This window comes from Haliotis cracherodii, unplaced genomic scaffold (genome assembly GCF_022045235.1).
Source record: "Haliotis cracherodii isolate W230 unplaced genomic scaffold, xgHalCrac1.p SCAF_13, whole genome shotgun sequence".
NCBI classification, from domain to species: domain Eukaryota; kingdom Metazoa; phylum Mollusca; class Gastropoda; order Lepetellida; family Haliotidae; genus Haliotis; species Haliotis cracherodii.
The window spans coordinates 38,228,003-38,252,847 of NW_027266268.1; the positions used below are offsets into that span (position 1 = coordinate 38,228,003).

Below are 24,845 nucleotides of genomic sequence, written 5' to 3' on the forward strand. Positions count from 1 at the left end.
AATGCGCGCATTAATATTTATTATGTCACAGGGTAGGTGATGTGTCAGTCGGACAGTGACAGTAGCCAATATAGTTCAAACTGAAATCTGTTTCTTATACAGTGGCGAAGCAACATATACGCAAAACAACAATTGTTTTTACTTGCCTTTCGCGACAATCCATCAGTCTGTCCGCTAGAGTAACTGCCCTTTGTCAAAGGGAAGCTACTCTAACCCTAGTTTATGAGACATCACGGCCAGTAATTGTTCACAGTTGGCCTGTTCTGTCATAATGTTAAGAAGTGTAGTCAGATGTACACACAGCGCCAAAACGAAACAAGGTAACAATTCATACATATTTCGCCTAAACCCAACTATTTTTATTTGTGGAAAAGGTTTCAAGCCGCAGAGGTCTACAAGCACAGATATGGCTTCTGATCCCGCTTGGCTAGGCCTAGTGCCCTCGCAAAATTGTTTAGAAATTTATATCTCCAAAGTTGCCAAAACTTATAAAATGCCTTAGTTACGTCGCAGTTCGACACTAACTTTCAGTATATAAGACTGGGTTTTTTAATAATTGTACCAATTATCCCAGTAGTTTATCCAGATTCACGATGGTTAATTCTCACTCGATCGCCGAATGACAAGTGCGACGCCATGTTTGTTTATAAACACTGAAAGTAGTCCCTACTTGACCTTTGATATTTGCATCTCTATCCGCATATGACCCCAACGGATATCGTTTTTATCCGTTGGCTTTATCCTGCCGAGAAACCTACCCATTATATGAGAAAAGGTAATATTGCAAATTTTTGTAATGTTATTGTCTCAGCAAAGTGGATTCATACAAATGCAATGTCACCAATAGCTGAAGAGTATGGTGAGTGAGTGAGTTAAGAATTAACGTCACATCGGCAATATTTCAGCCATATAGTGACGAGATCAATTTATACAAGCAATAATAAATTCATTTTGACTATATAAAAACCTGTCGACAAAGGACAGTAAAACAAACTAGACTATCACAGATACGAATATAAAACTAGCATGGAACTATAAAAAGATGTAACAATACACAAGATATGATAAAAACGGGCTATTGATCGCCAACCACTGAAGATAGACCACCATACTGGGGACCATGGGGACTTACAGTACCTTTGCTACCTACATGGATCCCAGCAGAATTTATACCATATCCTCAGTCGCTGGCGATTGTGCGCATTTTTAGCCAAAATTAAAAAGACAGATATACTACGATTAAAATACTAGGAGATATAAATATTCATTGAATGAAAGGGACTCACAATATCCAAGTGGTTAAAGTGTTCGCTCGTCTCGCCTAATGTCCAGATTCGAGTCTTCATATGGGTACAATGTGTGAAGCCCATTTGCGGTGCCCCGTGGTGTTGCTGGAATATTGCAAAAAGCGGCGTAAAACTATACTCACTCACACACGAACGAACGTGTGGATTTGCAGCTGAAAGCATTTCAAGACAACAACGAAAACATTAAACAATAATCGACGAAATGTTTAGTGATGAAAAACGATTTTGTGTTCAGGTGAAATTAATTTGAAACACAAAACAACTTAGCTCGTACGATAATACCTTTTAAGTTTCACATTCTCAGAATTAGGACCGCAAGATGAAGCTCCAGTAAAATATTGCTCTCACCAAGTACTGTTGATCATGTCTCAGACTATTGAAAACGTGAAGAAACAGTATAAGGCACACAAACAATATATAAACATATTAACTGCATAATCACGTCAGATTTCCTTAAGATCGAGTGTGTTTCAAAACGTATCGACCGAGAGAAGGTTTTTTTCCGGATTCGTGCCGTTCCGACTTTTCACAGCTGCTGTGATCAGCTGGTGAGTTTCCTTGTTTTTATTTTGCATCGAGCATGCGAACACACATCACACAACTGATGTCATGTGATCCATGTTGATTGGGGATACATCTAGCTAAAAACAGGTAATTCTGTACAGATATTCATTCGTTCGTATTAAGCGTATAGCGATAGACAACGGCTGTGATAATGTCCCAACTTGTAACCAAAGTCTACAATGAACATGAACCTCACTCGCTCAGAACTTGTCAAGTTCCTCTGCAGTAGATATCCGCAATATATCTGGCTATCACAGTAATTTAGTTATCATTGCCAGCCTTGTAACCATAGAACGGTCATGATAGGTACAGGTGAGGGAGGTGAAATTGGGTTTAACGTCGCGTCCAAGATTATTGGCTTATATTGCGACGTGCATGGTGTGTGTGTGTGTGTGTGTGTGTGTGGCTGCTTGTACTAGTCCGGACTGATGCCGATTTATAGTGCTAGCCTGCTGAGATATCATGCCGCAGTTTAACATGAAAAACCCACTCAGACACTACTATTATACTGACTCTGAGCCGACCAGCACTTGTTTTAGCCCCTTTATGCCGAGCGCCAGACAGGGTAACAACAAGTACCATCTTTTAACGTCATTTGGTATGATGCGGCCGGGGATCGAACCCCAGACCTTCCGCTCTCCGGGCGGACGCTCTACCACAAGACCACAGAGGTGGTCCATGATAGGTACAGGCAATAGCATTAGAAGGACACCGAAAAAGCAAAAACTTCTTCTAGCCCTAAGACAGATAATAACATGTTCTCAGGTACTCTGTTGTGTGATTACCACAGTACTACAGTAGGAATATATTTACAGTAAACTACGGTTATAATGAACTGAAAGGAACCACTAATTTCTGTTTGTTATAACCGTAATTTGATATAAGCATATATACAGCAAATGTACCGCAAATGGACAAGGGCCAATAATAGTTTGTTATATCCGTCAGTTTGTTATAGTGAGTGAGTGAGTTGGGTTTAACGCCGATTTAAACAGTATTCCAGTTCTATCACGGCGTGTCAGCTTAATGTGGGAGGAAAGCCCGAAGTGATGCAGGTCTCAGACATTTACCACTACGGTGAAACCCACGAGCACGGGTATGATGCTGACAAACCTAGAAACATAATGGGGGGCGAACCGGGATTCGAACTCACAATCATAGGTTTCTGGCGTGCCCGAGGGACGCAACTCTGCACAGCGAATCGTGAATATCTATATACCGTAAATATACAGCAAATGGACAGGATCAAAACACATTTCGTTATATCCGTCAGTTTGTTGTAAGCATGTTCGTTGTAAACGTAGTTCACGGTATTCAGTTATTCAGAGTTTACAGGAAAGGATTAGTATAGTGGATCGACTCCTTCTGTTGGTGAAGTATTGTCTCAGGAGTCAGTAGAGACTGTGTATTGATCGTATCTGCCTATGGCCTTTGGTCCCATGAACTACCTGGATACATGCGTTGATTTAGATATAGAAAATCTCACCCGAGTGTCTTTTGATATCAAATATATCAACACGAGTTGATAAAAGTGGAAAAATCCGAGGCTTGCCGAGGATTTTTGCCACTTTTATCAACGAGTGTTGATATATTTGATATCAAAAGACACTCGGGTGAGATTTTATTTATCATCCAACATCATTCTTTCAACTTTTTCAATTTGTAGACAGTAATTAGCAGTGTCTTCAGTGTAAAAAGTACTGCAAATAGCTTCAGTAGCAGAGCCATTAGTGATGTCATTTGAGTGTGACGTCATGGTAACCAGTGATGTCACAATGGTCTGCAAAGCATTGTGATGTAATTTCATTGCAGCGATATCTACAGTGTAGATATCGCAAAAGCGATATCTACAGTGTAGATATCGCTTGATCTCATCCAAGCGATATCTCCTGTGGGAGCCAGTTTTGGATGATAAATTATGGTTAATGAATGTTGAACGTATTGAAGGTGTAAGAGTTTGAAGTCCAAATCAGCTGAGTGGTTGTGAAATGTAGCGATGCACTGCTATGTTTTTTCTATCTGGTATCTCCTTTGCGTTATTGCATAGCAATGATTCACGAATATGGTGAATGTCATTTTAAAAAACCAGTTCAAATTACCATTCTCATGTGAGGTAGGCAAATTGTGACACCGCTGGTGTTGGTCGCTTCACATAAAAGTATAATTGATGTCATTGATATTTTAATCATGTATGATTAAAACTTGTACCTGTCATGGAATCATGATATCTCTATGTTTGCAAATACTTTTACAAATTGATAAAAACATTAGCATTTCCATCTCATTCTAACATGCAGCAGCATTCCATGGATACCTACTACATGTACTAGAGCTGAGTATAGCGTGTATCTTGTAATACGGTTCGTATCACGATACAGACTCACGATATTACTGGTATCACTATACACCTCATGAAATAGTAAGAAATGATGAAATCACTGAAATTAAACTCTAAAACCTCTTTCTTCATACATTTATTTATTCTTATCTCAAAAATGTTAACAAAGAAAACCACAGGAACAAAACAGTTTTAAATGTAACAGAAATGTCAGTGTGTCCTCAGTCACCACGTCCTTGTGGTCCGCCATGCTTACAGGTGGCGCTATGCCACTTCTGCCATCATGGGAGATAACTCCTATTAGTTCCTGTTCTATTTATAGCATATCATGATCTCACACACTGATGATACTAGTGTCATGTGTACCTTAGTATGGATGATATCATAGGTATCGGTGAATCGTTACATCCCTAATACCCTCTGTATACACTGCTAGGAACATAACAAGATGGTACAACGAGGTTACAAGGCAGTCATGTCCTAGTAGATAGCATTGCAATTGTAGCTCTTTGTCTCTATTGAGATTCGGTAGAAGTTCACAGCATAGTGTTTTGACAATAGTTAGTTTTCAGGAATGTAGTACTATTTGATGTAAGCAGCGGTGTGGAAGTTTCTGGAATCTTGGTTACAGCTAGACTAATCCAGTACTGTACAGAACCTTCCAGAAGGCATTTAGAGTATATATTAGTGGATTACGTCTCTCACATCAAGATCAGCGGTTGTATGACGTTCATGTTTGTCACTCTGGATATCAAGTCTAGGCCTATTTTGGAAGCTTGACCACTGTTGCTGCTGGGTGAATTTTAATATCACTGACATTTTGCAATCACCACTGCTATTGTATTTTATGTTGCCATTATGATTATACTGACGTTACGTTTTCTACTCGGTACTGTCACTCAACTGTGTATTGCCATTGTAATTACTTTTCAGAACATTGTATTGATTTGTAAACCTAGTTAATTGTTAATTGTACACCATAGACTTGTTAGTCCAGCCCCAATATGACTATGATTCCAGCCTAGTTCGGCAAGGGTGGAAACTGGTCTTTTAAAGTCAGTTAACTCCCTTGTCTCAAGAAGATGCAAGTCTCCATGAATTCTGCTGCAGTGAATAATGATAGATTTTAAGTACTTCCCACCACAACCTTTGCTTATGAATTTTTTATTCCCCAGCGTATACAGTCACCCTCCACAATCCACGACACGATGAAGGAGTGGACGATGGAATGGCTGAGAGGCGTGTACAGCCGACTCAACCAGGGAGTGACGTGGCGAGATGTTGGTGTGTACTTGACAGTAGGGGGCAGCACATGGCTGCTGTACAAGACACTGGTCAAGCCGTTCCTCTCCCCGCTCAGACAGGTAACTTCATAGATTACAAGTCAAGACAGATCATCGCCTAAACAAAACCAGTGATTGTTTCAGTGATTGTAAATGTTATTATTAGCGCCTGTTACAGTGATGACCCGTGAAGATTCCGGGGTAGAATAGGTCTTCAGCAACCCATGCTTGCCGTAAAAGGCGACTATATATATCCTTGTCGTCAAAGGCGACTAACAGGATCGGATGGTCAGGCTCACTGACTTGGTTGATACATGTCATTGATCCTAATTGCATGGATCGATGCTCATGATATCAATCACTGGATTGTCCGGTCCAGACTCGATTATTTACAGACTGCCGTCATATAGCTGGAATATTGCTGAGTGTGGCGTTAAACAACAAACCAACCAACTTTTGTTACAGTGACTGTTACAGTGTTAAACTGATTGTTACAATGTTAAACTGATTGTTACAATGCTAAACTGATTGTTACAATGTTAAAGTGATTGTTACAATGCTAAACTGATTGTTACAATGTTAAAGTGATTGTTACAATGTTAAACTGATTGTTACAATGTTAAAGTGATTGTTACAATGCTAAACTGATTGTTACAATGTTAAAGTGATTGTTACAATGTTAAACTGATTGTTACAATGTTAAAGTGATTGTTACAATGCATGTTACTGTGATTGTTAGAGTGATTGGATGACATGCTTGTTTTTTTCAATTATATGGATACTAGTTAATGAGTTAGTTTGAACAGTAGTTACGATATTTCACAGGTGTTTCCTTGGCTATTGGATGATTGACCAAAGTGATGCAGGTCTTAGACGTTTACAACTAAACTAATGAGCCCAGTATAATACTTGTACATAAACAAGGCGAATCTGGGATTCGAACCCACAATCATAGGTTTCTGGCAGTAACACACCTAAGGGAAGCAACTCTGGACATCCAATTGTGGCATCTGAGTGACTGGGTCCCCCATGCCTCCTCTAGATGTATGTATTAGAATCGTGCATGAACCTCAGCAAGTGTCCCCTCCTGCCTACAGATACCTGGGCCCCCTTACAAGCCTGTCGTGGGAAACATGTTTGATGCCCTTCGAGCTGAAGCCATGAGCAACACCATAGAGTAAGTGATGAGACTTTGTGGACCGATGCGTGGGATGCACCTGTTCTGGCAGGTGGTGTCTGGGACATCATCGTGCGAAGTGGAAGGGAGATAGAGGAATGGGTGCTGTCTGTCTGTCTGTCAGTCAGGTTTTGTTTCCGGCGCATAGCTGAAAAACCATGAGAGATATTTTAACCAAATTTGGTACATAGATAGGTCTAGTGGTGAACTGGTTCCTTTATTAGGACTTTGAACAATTTATTTTCTGAGTTTCCATGTCAATGACTTTAACTTTGACTGAAAATGGCAGTTGTGCCCCTTTCCGGAGCAGTGCTTGAAAATTTATCAACAAACTTGGCACATAGATAGGTCTATAAACCACATGTTTAACAAAAAAATAAAAAACAGATTGATGTCTTGTGTAAAATAAAAAGAATTGTGAAGCAATGTTTAAAAAATAAATTAATTCTTACTCAAACAAAATCTGAGGCGTCCTTCAATATGTGGCACTGTAAGAATCTGTAGTACAAGATAAAAAAACATGATCTGGCCTAAATGTAAAACTTGAAAAACCAAGCTACAGAAAGAAAACCTTGTACAGACCCACTTGGGTGACCTGCTTGATTGTGTGTCCTCACACTCTGTTTTAATGTTGCTCATGACGTCAATCAGTGGTTATCTGGTTAGGAACAGGTGGTGGTGAAGTTGCTGTACTTTTTGCTGACAGCAAGATTCAGAAGGATGAACTCTCTAACACGTATGCTTAACAAAATATGATTTGTCACAATGTTTCATTCTGTAAATGTCAACCTGTTTTGGTGAATGTTTCCTCGTATGTCCAGGTGGATGACGACATACAAGTCCCGCATCATCCGATACTACTTCCTGTATGGCGAGGGGCGTGTCCTCGTGGCTGACCCTGACCTTGTCAAGTACATCAGCGTCACCAACAGCAAGAACTATGTGCGAGTTAGATCGTATGTCACACAAATTAAATTTCTCACTGAATTGTGGTTTTCAGGGCAGAAATAGGCCTCTGGTTAATATTTTTGACTATTTTACACTAACATGTACTGGAAAATTACTGAGTGCTCCATTAACAACCTAAAACATATTTGTGAAATTGGCATTGGTTGTGCAGATGGCCTCTTGATGAGTGTGTCCCAGTTAGGATATAGCCACTTGGCTGTTGGCCATCTGCTCCCAGTGTTAGATTACCAGTGTTGGTGCAACTACTGGCCTAAATTGTTTGATAGGCATTACTTAGAAGTTGGCGGATGCCCTTGTTGTTACTGTTAATCCTCTACTGTTAATCCTCCACTTGCTATATATATGCTGCACTATGTCCCTCATTCAGTCTTGCTTGACAACGGTATAAGGATCTATCCCGAAAAGTCACCTTTTACAGTATTAAAGAAGTTGTTATCCATAAAAATTGTGTCTATCTTAACTACTGGCCTGTGACATGTGGCCAGGTAAAATTACAAAGGGCATGCTGAAACATAAAGTAGATGGCACGTCTGGCTAGTCAAACTTTCACCCCTTCTCCGTGTATGTTTAATATATTTAATTGCATCATTAGATATTGTTGTGTACAACAACTTCTGTATTTGCTCATAAATGACAATGAAATGAGGCAAATTGAAGCCAAGATTTTATATCAGAGTGCAAGAAAAAAGGTTATGGGTGAGAGTTCTGGTCCTGCTTGGTGGCATCTTCCCGAGGCAAGAGAGTGAACAGACTTTAAAAGTCCAGTTTCCACTCTTGCCGAACTAGGCTGGAATTCCTGGGCTCGATCATAGCGCCACCAGTAGCTATTACGAGTTATATCCTCTCTATGCCTCTCCTATTGACCAATCAGATTTAACCTCTCGTATCACTTGCATTTGCTTCAAACAAAACGGTGGCGCCCAGTCAAGACAATCTGATCGATAATCAAGATCTATATTGTGATAAAACGAGTCTTACATCAGGAAGTGCATCAAATCACCTGAGCACCTTGATTAAAAACATGAAAAGATTCAGAAAATATCTGTTGACAACGAGTTAGCGGTGCACATGCTTTGCAAATCCTGCAGTGGACCGAAATCTGCATGACACTTTACGAACCGGATTTCGATTGCGGTGCACGATTTTGATTGGACTATGCATAGACTCTTAGTCCAGCCAAAATCTAACTCCATAATACCAGCCTAGTTCGGCAAGGGTGGAAACTGGACTTTTATAGTCAGTTAACTCACTGGCCTTGGGAAGATGGCTTGGTGGCTAGACGACCTCAGATTCGGTCACTTTGCACTCCGCACCATTTTGTTGTAGGCTGGTTAGTTTAGAGAAGGGCCAGTAACTTTTAAAAGGTGCAAACCCTACAGGTTACACACAAATTTGTTGTTAACTCTACCCCTGGAATATGGAGAACACCTATCACGATAAAGAATATGAAAGCAATGTTACTTTATCAGCAATCTCTTACGACCAAAAACGGATCAGGTGGTCAGGCTTGCTGACTTGGTTGATGCAGGTCATCGTATTCCAATTGCATCGATGCTCATGATGTCAATCACTGGATTGTCTGGTGTGTTTATACCACCATCATATAGCTGGAATATTGCTGAGTGCGGTCATTAAGCAAACAAGCAATACTCGCTGACATGGAAATTCACTGCAATCATTAAACAGTTCAAGTGAGTTCCAAATGTTACCTATCATAGTGTCAAGGCAATGTGTGCAACTGTCCGAGTTGTTGCAGGAGCATCAACATCCAGAGCCTGGCAAGGAGGTTTGTGTTGTTCATGGATGGAGACGAGCACCACGCCCTCAGGAAGGTCATGAACCCTGCCTTCTCACACAGCACTGTTGAAAGTAGGTGGCGCTGTTTGAACCAGATCTAAGGCAAATGTGGATAGGGCAGGAGACTACTGAGGTGGAATACATGTATGCTAGATCCTGAAATAGTCCTCATATGATTCTGACAGCACTACGACAGAGGGATTGTATCGGACCTAGGAAGATGTGTCATTATACCATCGATCCAGGAAGATCTGGGGTAGAAAACTACTGCAAAAACAGTACATGCTGTTACCACTTTAGTTTTGGTACAGAATCATTTTAGAAATGCAAGACAATTGCTTCATGATCTTTGAGTTCGCGGCCTGTAAGCATGCCGAGTACTGCATTCAGTTTTTGATATTTGGAGACCCCCCATTTAACTTGTGACCCCACAAAAATTACAGACTCTGAGTTCCCTTGACCCCCCAAAATAAATAACCCAGGTAAATCCCTAGAAACAAACGAGAATAACTTCAGTATATGCTTCTATCTTAATCATTGTTTATGTATTATCATTTGATTCCTGATAAAGTTCTAGTAATTTTGGATAAATAGATTAATGTTTCTTCTACTGTTGACATATTGTTGAATCAGTGGCGTGTTGTCCTGTAGGCTTCATACCAACGTTTGTGAAACGGGCAGAGGACATTGTGGCCATGTGGGATGCGGCGGTCACACAGCAGGGTCATGTGACTCAAGTGGACGCTCAGATGACCATGATGAGGCTGGTGAGGCTAGAGATTTGATAAAGATGTTGGAGCAGGTTTCAGGGGCTGCCTTGTGTTTGCTGGACCAGCATCTATCAAGCTCAGGCACTTTTTTTGAGAAGTTCACTTTTGTCTCTATCCCTAATGTTTCTGGTGTATGATAGACAAGGTAACTTTTTTTCAAATAAGCATAAAGGAGTATAATAACTTGAATCATTTGAGGATGTGATACCAATTTATGTAACAAAAGGTATTCACTTTTAGTAGAAAGGTGGCCCAGTTCTGATTAAATGTCCCCAAGCACTGGTCCCTGTGTCTGACATGCATCCTTGTTATCACCCCAATGACTGGTCCCTGTGTCTGACATGCATCCTTGTTATCAATCCAATGACTGGTCCCTGTGTCTGACATGCATCCTTGTTATCACCCCAATGACTGGTCCCTGTGTTTGACATGCATCCTTGTTATCACCCCAAGGACTGGTCCCTGTGTCTGACATGCATCCTAGTTATCACCCCAATGACCGGCCCCTGTGTCAGACATGCTTCCTTGTTATCACCCCAAAGACTGGTCCCTGAGTCTGACATGCATCCTTGTTATTACCCCAATGACCGGCTCCTGTGTCTGACATGCATCCTTGTTATCACCCCAATGACTGGTCCCTGAGTCTGACATGCATCCTTGTTATTACCCCAATGACTGGTCCCTGTGTCTGACAGATATCCTTGTTATCACCCCAATGACTGGCCCCTGTGTCTGACATGCATTCTTGTTATCACTCCAATGACCGGCCCCTGTGTCTGACATGCATCCTTGTTATCACCCCAATGACTGGTCCCTGAGTCTGACATGCATCCTTGTTATTACCCCAATGACCGGCCCGTGTCTGACATGCATCCTTGTTATCACCCCAATGACCGGCCCCTGTGTCTGACAGATATCCTTGTTATCACTCCAATGACCGGCCCGTGTCTGACATGCATCCTTGTTATCACCCCAATGACCGGCCCCTGTGTCTGACAGATATCCTTGTTATCACTCCAATGACCGGCCCCTGTGTCTGACATGCATCCTTGTTATCACCCCAATGACTGGTCCCTGTGTCTGACAGATATCCTTGTTATCACTCCAATGACTGGTCCCTGAGTCTGACATGCATCCTTGTTATTACCCTAATGACTGGTCCCTGTGTCTGACAGGTATCTTTGTTATCACTCCAATGACAGGACCCTGTGTCTGACAGGTATCCGTGTTATCACCCCAATGACTGGTCCCTGTGTCTGACAGGTATCCTTGTTATCACTCCAATGACTGGTCCCTGAGTCTGACATGCATCCTTGTTATCACCCCAATGACTGGTCCCTGAGTCTGACATGCATCCTTGTTATCGCCCCAATGACCGGTCCCTGAGTCTGACATGCATCCTTGTTATCGCCCCAATGACTGGTCCCTGAGTCTGACATGCATCCTTGTTATCGCCCCAATGACTGGTCCCTGAGTCTGACATGCATCCTTGTTATCGCCCTAATGACTGGTCCCTGTGTTATCCAGACGCTGGACCTCATCTGTGAGTGTGGGTTTGACTACCAACTGCACGCTGTGGAGAACCCAACAGCTGCTGGAGTCCAGAGTTTCCGACGGATCCTGCAGGGCAGTAGACTCAGGTCAGTACATTCAGGGCCGCAGTGTCAGGTCAACAAAATGAAGCTGGTTAAATCAGTTAAATCATATTGTAGAAACATATCAACCGCCTCCGTGGTCTAGTGGTAGAGCGTCTGCCTGGAGAGTGGAAGGTCCTGGGTTTGATCCCCGACCGCGTCATACCTAAAGATGTTAAAAGATGGTACTTGTTGTTACCCTGTCTGGTGCTTGGCATTAAGGGGCTAAAACAAGGTCCGGTCGGCTCGGAGTCAGTATACTGTGTGTGAGTGGGGTATTCATGTTAAACTGCGGCATGGTATCTCAGTGAGCTAGCATTATAAATCTGCATCAGTCCGGACTAGTACAAGCAGCCACACACACACGTCCATGCACGTCGCTATATAAGTGCAATAATCTTTGACGCGACGTTAAACCCAATTTCTCCTCACCTCACCTCACCTCACATAACCAGATCAGTTAAATCAGAACTGTAGTTCCAGATCAGTAAAGGTGTGGTCTCTCAGGTCAGAGCACAGCAGCATGTATTCTAACAACATTCCAGATTGATGCAGATGATTCCATTCTTCCGTTCACTTCCAACCCAAGAGAACCGACAACTGTGGCAGGACAACAAGACGTTTGTGTCCGCCATCATGGACATGATCAGCAAGAAGAGGACCCAGCTGGAGAACACACAACTGGGTCAAGGTGAGCTTATGACCTTCAACCATCTTGCTGCTTTAGCCATCTTGTTTGTTGTTCTGTTCTCAGTACAAGACTGAGAAGTATCTACATTTGCTTTTCGTTAGAAGTGACTTAATTGATCTGGTGATCGCCAACTTATTTGACTGTGTGTCATCATGGGTCTTTGCCCATCATGGGGCACAGGTGGCCCAGTTGTCTAAGGCGCCGCAATTCGCTGTGCAGAGTTGCGTCCCTTGGGCACGCCAGAAACCTATGATTGGGGGTTTGAATCCTGGTTCGCCCTGATTATGTTTCTAGGATTGTCAGCACCATACCCGTGCTCGTGGGTTTCACCGAAGTGGTAAATCTCTAAGACCTGCATCACTTCGGGCTTTCCTCCCACATTAAGCAGATATAACTGGAATACTGTTAAAAGCGGTGTTAAACCTAACTCACTAACTCACTCACTTTGCTCATCATATCAATCACTGGTTTGTTTTGTCATACTCAGTTATTTACCGGCTGCAGTCATATACCTGGAATTGTGCTGACAGCAATTGCATCTGTAAATTTTGTTTGTATACCAATGTTTTAGTTGTCAATATTAAGGTCAGTAGTTACATGACAGTTATTGCCAGCACCTATGTTGTGCAACATATGTGATTGTTGTGTCTCTGCCTGTAGAGGCTAGGAATAGGTTGGTTTCCCTTGTGTCTGATTGTTATGGCTAGGAATAGGTTGGTTTCTCTAGTGTTTGATTGTTGTGGCTAGGAATAGGTTGGTTTCTCTAGTGTTTGATTGTTGTGGCTAGGAAAAGGTTGGTTTCTCTAGTGTTTGATTGTTGTGGCTAGGAAAAGGTTGGTTTCCCTAGTGTTTGATTGTTGTGGCTAGGAATAGGTTGGTTTCTCTTGTGTTTGATTGTTGTGGCTAGGAATAGGTTGGTGTCTCTAGTGTTTGATTGTTGTGGCTAGGAAAAGGTTGGTTTCTCTAGTGTTTGATTGTTGTGGCTAGGAATAGGTTGGTTTCTCTAGTGTTTGATTGTTGTGGCTAGGAATAGGTTGGTTTCTCTAGTGTTTGATTGTTGTGGCTAGGTATAGGTTGGTTTCTCTAGTGTTTGATTGTTGTGGCTAGGAGTACCTTGGTATATCTAGTGTTTGATTGTTGTGGCTAGGAGTACGTTGGTATATCTAGTGTTTGATTGTTGTGGCTAGAAATACCTAGGTTTCTCTTGTGACTGATTGTTGTGGCTAGAAATACCTTGGTTTGTCTAGTGTCTGATTGTTGTGGCTAGGAATAGGTTGGTTTCCCTTGTGTCTGATTGTTGTGGCTAGGAATGCCTTGGTTTGTCTAGTGTCTGATTGTTGAGGCTAGGAATACCTTGGTTTCTCTAGTGTCTGATTGTTGTGGCTAGGAATAGCTTGGTTTCTCATGTGTCTGATTGTTGTGGCTAGGAATAGCTTGGTTTCTCTAGTGTGATTGTTGTGGCTACGAATAGCTTGGTTTCTCTAGTGTGATTGTTGTGGCTAAAAATACCTTGGTTTCTCTAGTGTGATTGTTGTGGCTAGAAATACCTTGGTTTCTCTTGTGTCTGATTGTTGTGGCTAGGAATACCTTGGTTTCTCAAGTGTCTGATTGTTGTGGCTAGGAATGCCTTGGTTTCTCTTGTGTCTGATTGTTGTGGCTAGGAATACCTTGTTTTGTCTTGTGTCTGATTGTTGTGGCTAGGAATGCCTTGGTTTGTCTAGTGTCTGATTGTTGTGGCTAGGAATACCGTGGTTTCTCTAGTGTCTGATTGTTGTGGCTAGGAATACCGTGGTTTGTCTTGTGTCTGATTGTTGTGGCTAGGAATACCGTGGTTTCTCTAGTGTCTGATTGTAGAGGCTAGGATAACCTGGTTACTATTGTGTCTCAGATGCTTGAGTCTAGAGAGTACATTCTGGGCATCCACTTCTCCATGACTTTTTCAGGAGTTGAACATAAAGGAGACCTGCTGTCCATCCTGTTCCAGGCCAGGGATGAGGACGGCAATTCTCTCCAGGACAATGTCATCTTTGATCAGATTGCTGGCTTCCTGTTTGCTGGGTTTGAGGTGAGTTCAGTCAACCAAAGTGTGGCATTCAGTAAAACCCACTGGTGAAGACGCTGGAGGAGTTCCTGCCATCCACTCATGCACTGTACCTGTCTGTCTCAAACCACCAGCACCCCACAGATGTAGATGCTGTTGCTGTTGATGCTGGTGTAGTTTCAGCCGTCCACTCATGCACTGTGCCTGTCTGTCACAAACCACCAGCACCCCACAGATGTAGATGCTGTTATTGTGGCTGGGGCAGCTACTGAAATTTGCTCATGCACGGTTCCTCTTACAAATGTACCCTGCTGTAGATACTGTTGCTGTTGATGCTGGTGTAGTTTCAGCCGTCCACTCATGCACTGTGCCTGTCTGTCACAAACCACCAGCACCCCACAGATGTAGATGCTGTTATTGTGGCTGGGGCAGCTACTGAAATTCACTCATGCACGGTTCCTCTTACAAATGTACCCTGCTGAAGATACTGTTACCGTTGATGCTGGTGTAGTTTCAGCCATCCACTCATGCACTGTGCCTGTCTGTCACACCAGCACCCCACTGATTTATATGCTGCTATTGTTGCTGGAGGGGCTCATCCACTGTACCTCTTTTCACAGACCACCAGCACCCTGTTGACGTGGACGTTGTTGCTGCTCGGGGAGCATCCCGCTGTCCAGGACAAGCTGCGGTCAGAGATCCGAACCCTGCTCCCATCCTCTTCCAGTCAGCTGACCAGCCACATGCTTGACCAGATGACCTTCCTCAACTGTGTGGTCAAGGAGTCCCTCAGGTCAGAACACAGCAGCATACAGCAGCTTCCCAAACGTATTTGTGTCATTAGTTCCTAGGGAACTTAAACAATTTACACACTTTTTAAACCATACATAAGTTAATAGACAAGTTGGTAAGGGGCACATATAGGACCCGGGTGCTTAATACAGTATATGACCTTGCTGATAGTTGATACATACAGTATGAATCAGTGGTCATGTTATCTATCATCTTGTTTTTGTCCAAGCTCCATTAAGTACAGTTGCTAACATATACCGTGAACATATACCCATGCTTGTCGTAAGAGCCGACCATGCTTGTAAGAGGCGACCATGCTTGTCGTAAGAGGCGTCCATGGTTGTAAGAGGAGACTATGCTTGTGGTAAAAGCAACTGTCGTAAGAGGCGACCATGTTTGTTGTAAGAGGCAACCATGTTTGTTGTAAGAGGCTACCATGTTTGTTGTAAGAGGCGACCATGTTTGTTGTAAGAGGCGACCATGGTTGTTGTAAGAGGCGACCATGTTTGTTGTAGGAGGCGACCATGTTTGTTGTAAGAGGCGACTATGCTTGTCGAAAGAGGTGATGAACAGGATCGGGTGGTCAGGCTCGCAGACTTGTTTGATGCATATCATCGTATTCCAATTGTGGACATCGATGCTCATTATGTCAATCACTGGATTGTCTGGTCTAGATTTGATTATTTACAGAACACCATCATATTTGCTGGGAGATTGTCAGAGGAAACACATTTTCTGAATTAAAGAATCATGGACATGTATTTGTGTCAGATTGATGATATATACACGCTCCCAATGGTAATTTCCCAGGAAGCGCAGTTTTCTCACTAAGAGGGTCCTCTTTAAAGAGGCTCACTGTACTCAGTCAACAGTATAGAAGGAAGGTAATCCTGAGCTTAGTCTTCATTTGCTCTCAATGTCAGAGATAATGGCTACAATAGAACCAGTTATCCGCGTTTTTCTGACCCACTTAGATTTAAGATCATCGTTTATCAGTGGTTGCAGGTAAATATTTTTTGAATATAGAAAATAGATACTGGGTAGAATGTTTCAGAGCTACTTCACCTGATGAAGGAACAAGAAGTAGCTCTGAAACATTGTACAAAGAGTGAGTGAGTGAGTGAGTGAGTGAGTTGGGTTTAACGCCGCTTTTAACAGTATTCCAGTTATATCGCGGTGTGTCAGCTTAATGTGGGAGGAAAGCCCGAAGTGATGCAGGTCTTAGACGTTCACCACTTCAGTGAAACATAATTGGGGAGAACCGGGATTCGAACCCCATATCATAGGTTTCTGGCGTGCCCAAGGGACGCAACTCTGCACAGCGAATCGCGGCGCCTTAGACGACTGGGCCACCCGTGCCCCCCATTGTACAAAGAATATAAGAAGTTGCTATCCATAAAAAAGTGTCATGTATTCATGTTCTCCCAACTTCTTAATGCCTATCAAAAACTTGATAGAACGGGTGGGGGGGATTTCAAAATCAAGTTCAATTTAGTGTCATATAACAAACATTTTTGGTAATATTTACTTGGCAATAGTATGCCCCTTTTACACTGCTGCTTTTTTAAGGATCATCATGTAAATGTTCAGCCTCAGTAGGGGTTGCTGATAAAGTTTATACTTACATACTAGTCTGGGGGGGCACTTATTGGAATAGGGTGCTTAATACAGTGATTATTGCATAACTACACACACTCATAAGGTGAAGCTGTGTTTCTTTTATTGCCAGGATGTATCCACCAGTGTCTAATGTGTTCCGCCGGGCAATTAACGATGACAACCTGGGCGGCTACTTCATCCCCGCTGGTACCGTCGTTGGCATCAGCATCGGGGGTCTGCACAGGTGAGTGATGACGCCAGGTGTCCTCTTACCCCCACAGCATGGATTGTTGCGGAAAATGTTGATCACTGGATTATCTGGTCCAAACTCTTATTTACAGGTTATTCATTTGGCTGGGATATTGCAGCATTACACATAAAAAAACTGAATAATACTAAAATATCAGTTTTGCCCAACTTGTCATTTCTGCATGTATTATGAAATTTGATATACAGTAACTATGTGGTGTTGTTAACAGTAACCATGTGGTATTGTTAACAGTAACTATGTGGTGTTGTTAACAGTAACTATGTGGTGTTGTTAACAGTAACTATGTGGTATTGTCAACAGTAACTATGTGGTATTGTTAACAGTAACTGTGTTGTATTGTAACAGTAACTATGTGGTATTGTTAACAGTAACTATGTGGTGTTGTTAACAGTAACTATGTGGTGTTGTTAACAGTAATTATGTGGTATTGTTAACAGTAACTATGTGGTGTTGATAACAGTAACTATGTGGTGTTGTTAACAGTACCTATGTGGTGTTGTTAACAGTAACTATGTGGTGTTGATAACAGTAACTATGTGGTATTGTTAACAGTAACTATGTGGTATTGTCAACAGTAACTATGTGGTGTTGTTAACAGTAGCTATGTGGTATTGTCAACAGTAGCTATGTGGTGTTGTTAACAGTAACTATGTGGTGTTGTTAACAGTAACTATGTGGTATTGTCAACAGTAACTATGTGGTGTTGTTAACAGTAGCTATGTGGTATTGTCAACAGTAGCTATGTGGTGTTGTTAACAGTAACTATGTGGTGTTGTTATCAGTAGCTATGTGGTATTGTCAACAGTAACTATGTGGTATTGTTTACAGTAACTATGTGGTGTTGTTAACAGTAACTATGTGATATTGTCAACAGTAACTATGTGGTGTTGTTAACAGTAACTATGTGGTGTTGTTAACAGTAGCTATGTGGTGTTGTTAACAGTAACTATGTGGTATTGTTAACAGTAACTATGTGATATTGTTAACAGTAACTATGTGGTGTTGTTTACAGTAGCTATGTGGTGTTGTTAACAGTAGCTATGTGGTGTTGTTAACAGTAACTATGTGGTATTATTAACAGTAACTATGTGGTATTGTTAACAGTAACTATGTGGTGTTGTAAACAGTAACTATGTGGTGTTGTTAACAGTAACTATGTGGTATTGTTAACAGTAACTATGTGGTGTTGTTAACAGTAACTATGTGGTGTTGTAAACAGTAGCTATGTGGTGTTGTTAACAGTAACTATGTGGTGTTGTAAACAGTAACTATGTGGTGTTGTTAACAGTAGCTATGTGGTGTTGTTAACAGTAACTATGTGGTATTGTTAACACTAACTATGTGATATTGTCAACAGTAACTGTGTGGTATTGTTAACAGTAACTATGTGGTGTTGTTAACAGTAACTATGTGATATTGTTAACAGTAACTATGTGGTGTTGTTAACAGTAACTATGTGGTGTTGTTAACAGTAACTATGTGGTATTGTCAACAGTAACTATGTGGTGTTGTTAACAGTAACTATGTGATATTGTTAACAGTAACTATGTGGTGTTGTTAACAGTAACTATGTGGTATTGTTAACAGTAACTATGTGGTGTTGTTAACAGTAACTATGTGATATTGTTAACAGTAACTATGTGGTATTGTAACAGTAACTATGTGATATTGTAACAGTAACTATGTGGTATTGTTAACAGTAACTATGTGATATTGTTAACAGTAACTATGTGGTGTTGTTAACAGTAACTATGTGGTATTGTTAACAGTAACTATGTGGTGTTGTTAACAGTAACTATGTGGTGTTGTTAACAGTAACTATGTGGTGTTGTTAACAGTAACTATGTGATATTGTAACAGTAACTATGTGGTATTGTTAACAGTAACTATGTGGTATTGTTAACAGTAACTATGTGGTGTTGTTAACAGTAACTATGTGGTGTTGTTAACAGTAGCTATGTGGTGTTGTTAACAGTAACTATGTGGTGTTGTTAACAGTAACTATGTGATATTGTTAACAGTAACTATGTGGTGTTGTTAACAGTAACTATGTGGTGTTGTTAACAGTAGCTATGTGGTGTTGTTTACAGTAACTATGTGGTGTTGTTAACAGTAACTATGTGATATTGTCAACAGTAACGATGTGGTATTGTTTACAGTAACTATGTGGTGTTGTTAACGGTAACTATGTGATATTGTTAACAGTAACTATGTGGTGTTGTTAACAGTAGCTATGTGGTGTTGTTAACAGTAACTATGTGATATTGTTAACCGTAACTATGTGGTATTGTAACAGTAACTCTGTGGTGTTGTTAACAGTAACTATGTGGTATTGTTAACAGTAACTATGTGATATTGTTAACCGTAACTATGTGGTATTGTAACAGTAACTCTGTGGTGTTGTTAACAGTAACTATGTGGTGTTGTTAACAGTAACTATGTTGTATTGTAACAGTAACTATGTGGTATTGTTAACAGTAGCTATGTGGTGTTGTTTACAGTAACTATGTGATATTGTCAACAGTAACGATGTGGTATTGTTTACAGTAACTATGTGGTGTTGTTAACGGTAACTATGTGATATTGTTAACAGTAACTATGTGGTGTTGTTAACAGTAACTATGTGGTGTTGTTAACAGTAGCTATGTGGTGTTGTTAACAGTAACTATGTGGTATTGTTAACAGTAGCTATGTGGTGTTGTTAACAGTAACTATGTGGTGTTGTTAACAGTAGCTATGTGGTGTTGTTAACAGTAACTATGTGGTATTGTTAACAGTAATTAAGTGATATTGTCAACAGTAACGATGTGGTATTGTTAACAGTAACTATGTGGTGTTGTTAACAGTAACTATGTGGTGTTGTTAACAGTAACTATGTGGTGTTGTTAACAGTAACTATGTGGTATTGTTAACAGTAACTATGTGATATTGTTAACAGTAACTATGTGGTGTTGTTAACAGTAACTATGTGGTGTTGTTAACAGTAACTGTGTTGTATTGTAACAGTAATTATGTGGTATTGTTAACAGTAGCTATGTGGTGTTGTTAACAGTAACTATGTGGTGTTGTTAACTGTAACTATGTAATATTGTCAACAGTAACTATGTGGTATTGTTAACAGTAACTATGTGGTGTTGTTAACAGTAACTATGTGGTGTTGTTAACAGTAACTATGTTGTATTGTAACAGTAACTATGTGGTATTGTTAACAGTAACTATGTTGTATTGTAACAGTAACTATGTGGTATTGTTAACAGTAACTATGTGGTGTTGTTAACAGTAACTATGTGGTATTGTAACAGTAACTATGTGGTATTGTTAACAGTAACTATGTTGTATTGTAACAGTAACTATGTGGTGTTGTTAACAGTAACTTTGTGGTGTTGTTAACAGTAACTATGTGGTGTTGTTAACAGTAGCTATGTGGTGTTGTTAACAGTAACTATGTGGTGTTGTTAACAGTAACTATGTGGTGTTGTTAACAGTTACTATGTGGTGTTGTTAACAGTAGCTATGTGGTGTTGTTAACAGTAACTATGTGGTGTTGTTAACAGTAGCTATGTGGTGTTGTTAACAGTAACTATGTGGTGTTGTTTACAGTAACTAAGTGATATTGTCAACAGTAACGATGTGGTATTGTTAACAGTAACTATGTGGTGTTGTCAACAGTAACTATGTTGTATTGTAACAGTAACTATGTGATATTTATAACAGTAACTATGTGGTGTTGTTAACAGTAGCTATGTGGTGTTGTTAACAGTTATTATGTGGTGTTGTTACAGTAACTATGTGGTGTTGTTAACTGTAACTATGTAATATTGTCAACAGTAACTATGTGGTGTTGTTAACAGTAACTATGTGGTGTTGTTAACAGTAACTATGTGGTGTTGTTAACAGTAGCTATGTGGTGTTGTTAACAGTAACTATGTGGTGTTGTTAACAGTAACTATGTGGTGTTGTTAACAGTAACTATGTGGTATTGTTACAGTAAATGTGGTATTGTTAACAGTAGCTATGTGGTATTGTTAACAGTAACATGTTAACAACTGAACGAAATGAATACGGGAACAATGAAAAATATAGGGAAATAAACTTTGCTGTCTGTATATTTGAAATAGTGCGCATACAAATTTAACATGTCAGAATCAACTGTTGAGTTGTGTTTGTGTGCATTGTTTCCAACATGTATTTGGCTGGAAACCCATGATAGCATGTCAATTGACTGTCCACAACTTAGTGTTCCTTTATTCATTTCCATCAGTATATTATGCCGGTGTGATAACTGTGTGTACTGCATTGGCTGCTGGTAGTGTGATGTGCATGTGTGTGTGCATGTGTGTGTGCATGTGTGTGTGCATGTGCGTGTGTGTGTAGCCAGGAATGTCTGTATCATTGTTTAATATACTACTGAAGATTTGCTAATGATGATTATTTTGGTCCTTAGCAAATCTTCAGTAGTATATAAACAACAGTCTGTTGTTTCTCTTGATTGTCCTACCTTACGATTTCACTGATCTTGCTGCAAGATTGCTGATGCGGCCTTAAGCAATAATCACCCACCCACTTTTTCAGACCTAATTTTGTATAATATTGCAAAAAGATTCAGCTAAATACATCTCAAAAGGTGTGAAAGAACATGTGATTTATTTAGATGATTATGGTGAATCTGTCATGGCTGGTGGGTATTGAAACACACTTTACAGTTGTAGGTGATCTTTAACTTGTTTTGAGTAGTATGTTCATTTTAACATAATTTTGTGTACGCAAGATTTGAATTTTATGGTCAAAACAAGAAATCAGAGAAATGTTTGATTTGTTCAAATGATGTTGGGAATCAAAATGATCTTCACTAACTCATCTGCAGACTCCCCGAGAACTGGGAGGACCCCAACGCTTTCCGCCCCGAGCGCTTCCTCCAGGAGATCAACCCGTACAAGTTCCAGCCCTTCACCGCCGGCCCTTACATGTGTATCGGGCACCGCTTCGCCGTGACAGAAGCCAAGGCCATCCTCGTTACCTTACTGAACAACTTTAAGTTTGACATGGTTCCTGGCTATAAATACAGACGAGTGAGATATCTGACCATACAGCCACACCCACCTCTGGTGCTGAATGTGTCACGTGTGTGACCACATCCACCCGTAGTGCTCCACGTGTTGTGATTGCTGACCACACCCACCTGTAGTGCTCCACGTGTTGTGATTGCTGACCACATCCACCCGTAGTGCTCCACGTGTTGTGATTGCTGACCACACCCACCTGTAGTGCTCCATGTGTTGTGAATGCTGACCACACCCACCTGTAGTGCTCCATGTGTTGTGATTGCTGACCACACCCACCCGTAGTGCTCCATGTGTTGTGATTGCTGACCACACCCACCTGTAGTGCTCAAGGTGTTGTGACAGCTGACCACACCCACATGTAGTGCTCCATGTGTTGTGATTGCTGACCACACCCACCTGTAGTGCTCCATGTGTTGTGATTGCTGACCACACCCACCCGTAGTGCTCCATGTGTTGTGATTGCTGACCACACCCACCTGTAGTGCTCCATGTGTTGTGATTGCTGACCACACCCACCTCTGGTGCTGAATGTGTCATGTGTGTGACAGCTGACCACACCCACCTGTAGTGCTCCATGTGTTGATTGCTGACCACACCTGTGAGATGCTTGACCACACCCACATGAAGTGCTAAATGTGACAGCTGACCACACCCTTATGTTGTGCTCCATGTGTTGTGATTGCTGACCACACCCACATGTAGTGCTCAAGGTGTTGTGACAGCTGACCACACCCACATGTAGTGCTCCATGTGTTGTGATTGCTGACCACACCCACATGTAGTGCTCCATGTGTTGTGATTGCTGACCACACCCACCTCTGGTGCTGAATGTGTCATGTGTGTGACAGCTGACCACACCCACCTGTAGTGCTCCATGTGTTGATTGCTGACCACACCTGTGAGATGCTTGACCACACCCACATGAAGTGCTGAATGTGTGACAGATGACCACACCCACATATAGTGCTGAATGTGTCACGTGTGACAGCTGACCACACCCACATGTAGTGCTGAATGTGTCACGTGTGACAGCTGACCACACCCACATGTTGTGCTCCATGTGTTGTGATTGCTGACCACACCCACATGTAGTGCTCAAGGTGTTGTGACAGCTGACCACACCCACATGTAGTGCTCCATGTGTTGTGATTGCTGACCACACACACCTGTAGTGCTCCATGTGTTGATTGCTGACCACACCCTTGAGATGCTTGACCACACCCACCTGTAGTGCTCCATGTGTTGTGACAGCTGGCCACACCTATGAGATACCACACCCACATGTAGTGCTGAATGCGTCACCATGCAAACAGTATCATTATGCAAACTTGGATGGTACTCATATGTGATTTTCTATATATACATCGAATGCAATACTTACTTCAAGGAATGTGTCTGGTGTGTGTGTGAAACATTGTTATTCTCTTTTCTAATTATTCAAGCAATTAGATCACTAACATGATTTTCCTCATACCTAGCTCCAGGCGAGTAGATATTTGTGTACTTTTAACAATGTTTCTTACTTTATAATGTTTGTGTATCACAAATGACATTGCAGCAGCATACCAAGTGTCTGAGCTCCTCTTGTGGTGTGAGTGAGTGAGTGCGTGGGGATATAGATTTTGATCTGCCATTTAGTATCAAGGTCTCACCAGTATTACTTTGCTCATATTGTGAATATGATCGTCAGAAAAAATATTTTGTATTTTCTTATGGCTTCTTATAACTGTCGGGGCAGTGGGGTAGCCTTGTGGTTAAAGAGTTCATTTGTCACGCCAAAGGCCTGGGTTTGATGCCCAACATGGGTACAATGTGTAAAGCCCATTTGTGGTGTCTCCCACCGTGATTTTGCTGAAATATTGCTAAAAGTGGCGTAAGGCCCAACTCATTCACTCAAAAACGGGTATAAAATATGACTCATTCACTCACATAACTGTCTTATGCTGAATATTGAAAACATTCATTTAATAGAAGGCCAAACCTGTAGACATAAACAAAGTATATTACCCAGGTATGTTAATTTCTGTCACAGTGATATGACAAGATGATTAGTTTACTAACTCACAGATTACTAATGCTAAAGGGGACACGAGTGGCCCAGTCATCTAAGGTGCCGCGATTCACTGTGCAGAGTTGCGTCCCTTGGGCACGCCAGAAACCTGATTGTGGGTTCGAATCCCGGTTCGCCCCGATTATGTTTCTAGGTTTGTCAGCACCATACCCGTGCTCGTGGGTTTCACCGAAGTGGTAAACGTCTGAGACCTGCATCACTTCGGACTTTCCTCACACATTAAGCTGACTCGCCGTGATATAACTGGAATACTGTCAAAAGCGGCTAAAACCCAACTCACTCACTAATGCCAAACAGTGTACCTTCATGTATATGATATTTGTGGGGTGAAATGAAATTACTGATTCCCTTTTACCCCATGTCTTCAATCTCTCAGGGATGATGAATGTTTGTAAATACACAACATATGCAACAAATAAAATATTTATTTCCAACAGTATTAAAGTTTGTCATTTCTGTAACATGGAACAATTGAAAG

General features: G+C 41.3%; 1 protein-coding gene across 1 annotated transcript; it reads left to right on the forward strand.

Annotated features, from left to right (window-relative positions):
- The first annotated feature begins 1,865 nt into the window (after positions 1-1,865).
- LOC139459904 (uncharacterized) lies at positions 1,866-24,793 on the forward strand. The gene is made up of 12 exons (XM_071241628.1): positions 1,866-1,958; positions 5,385-5,573; positions 6,590-6,669; positions 7,491-7,625; positions 9,395-9,507; positions 10,087-10,202; positions 11,733-11,845; positions 12,385-12,530; positions 14,474-14,595; positions 15,192-15,364; positions 17,093-17,206; positions 22,098-24,793. Exons 2-12 carry the CDS (start codon positions 5,418-5,420, stop codon positions 22,360-22,362), a joined length of 1,533 nt encoding a protein of 510 aa, XP_071097729.1. The 5' UTR covers positions 1,866-1,958; positions 5,385-5,417; the 3' UTR covers positions 22,363-24,793.
- The last annotated feature ends 52 nt before the right edge of the window (positions 24,794-24,845 follow it).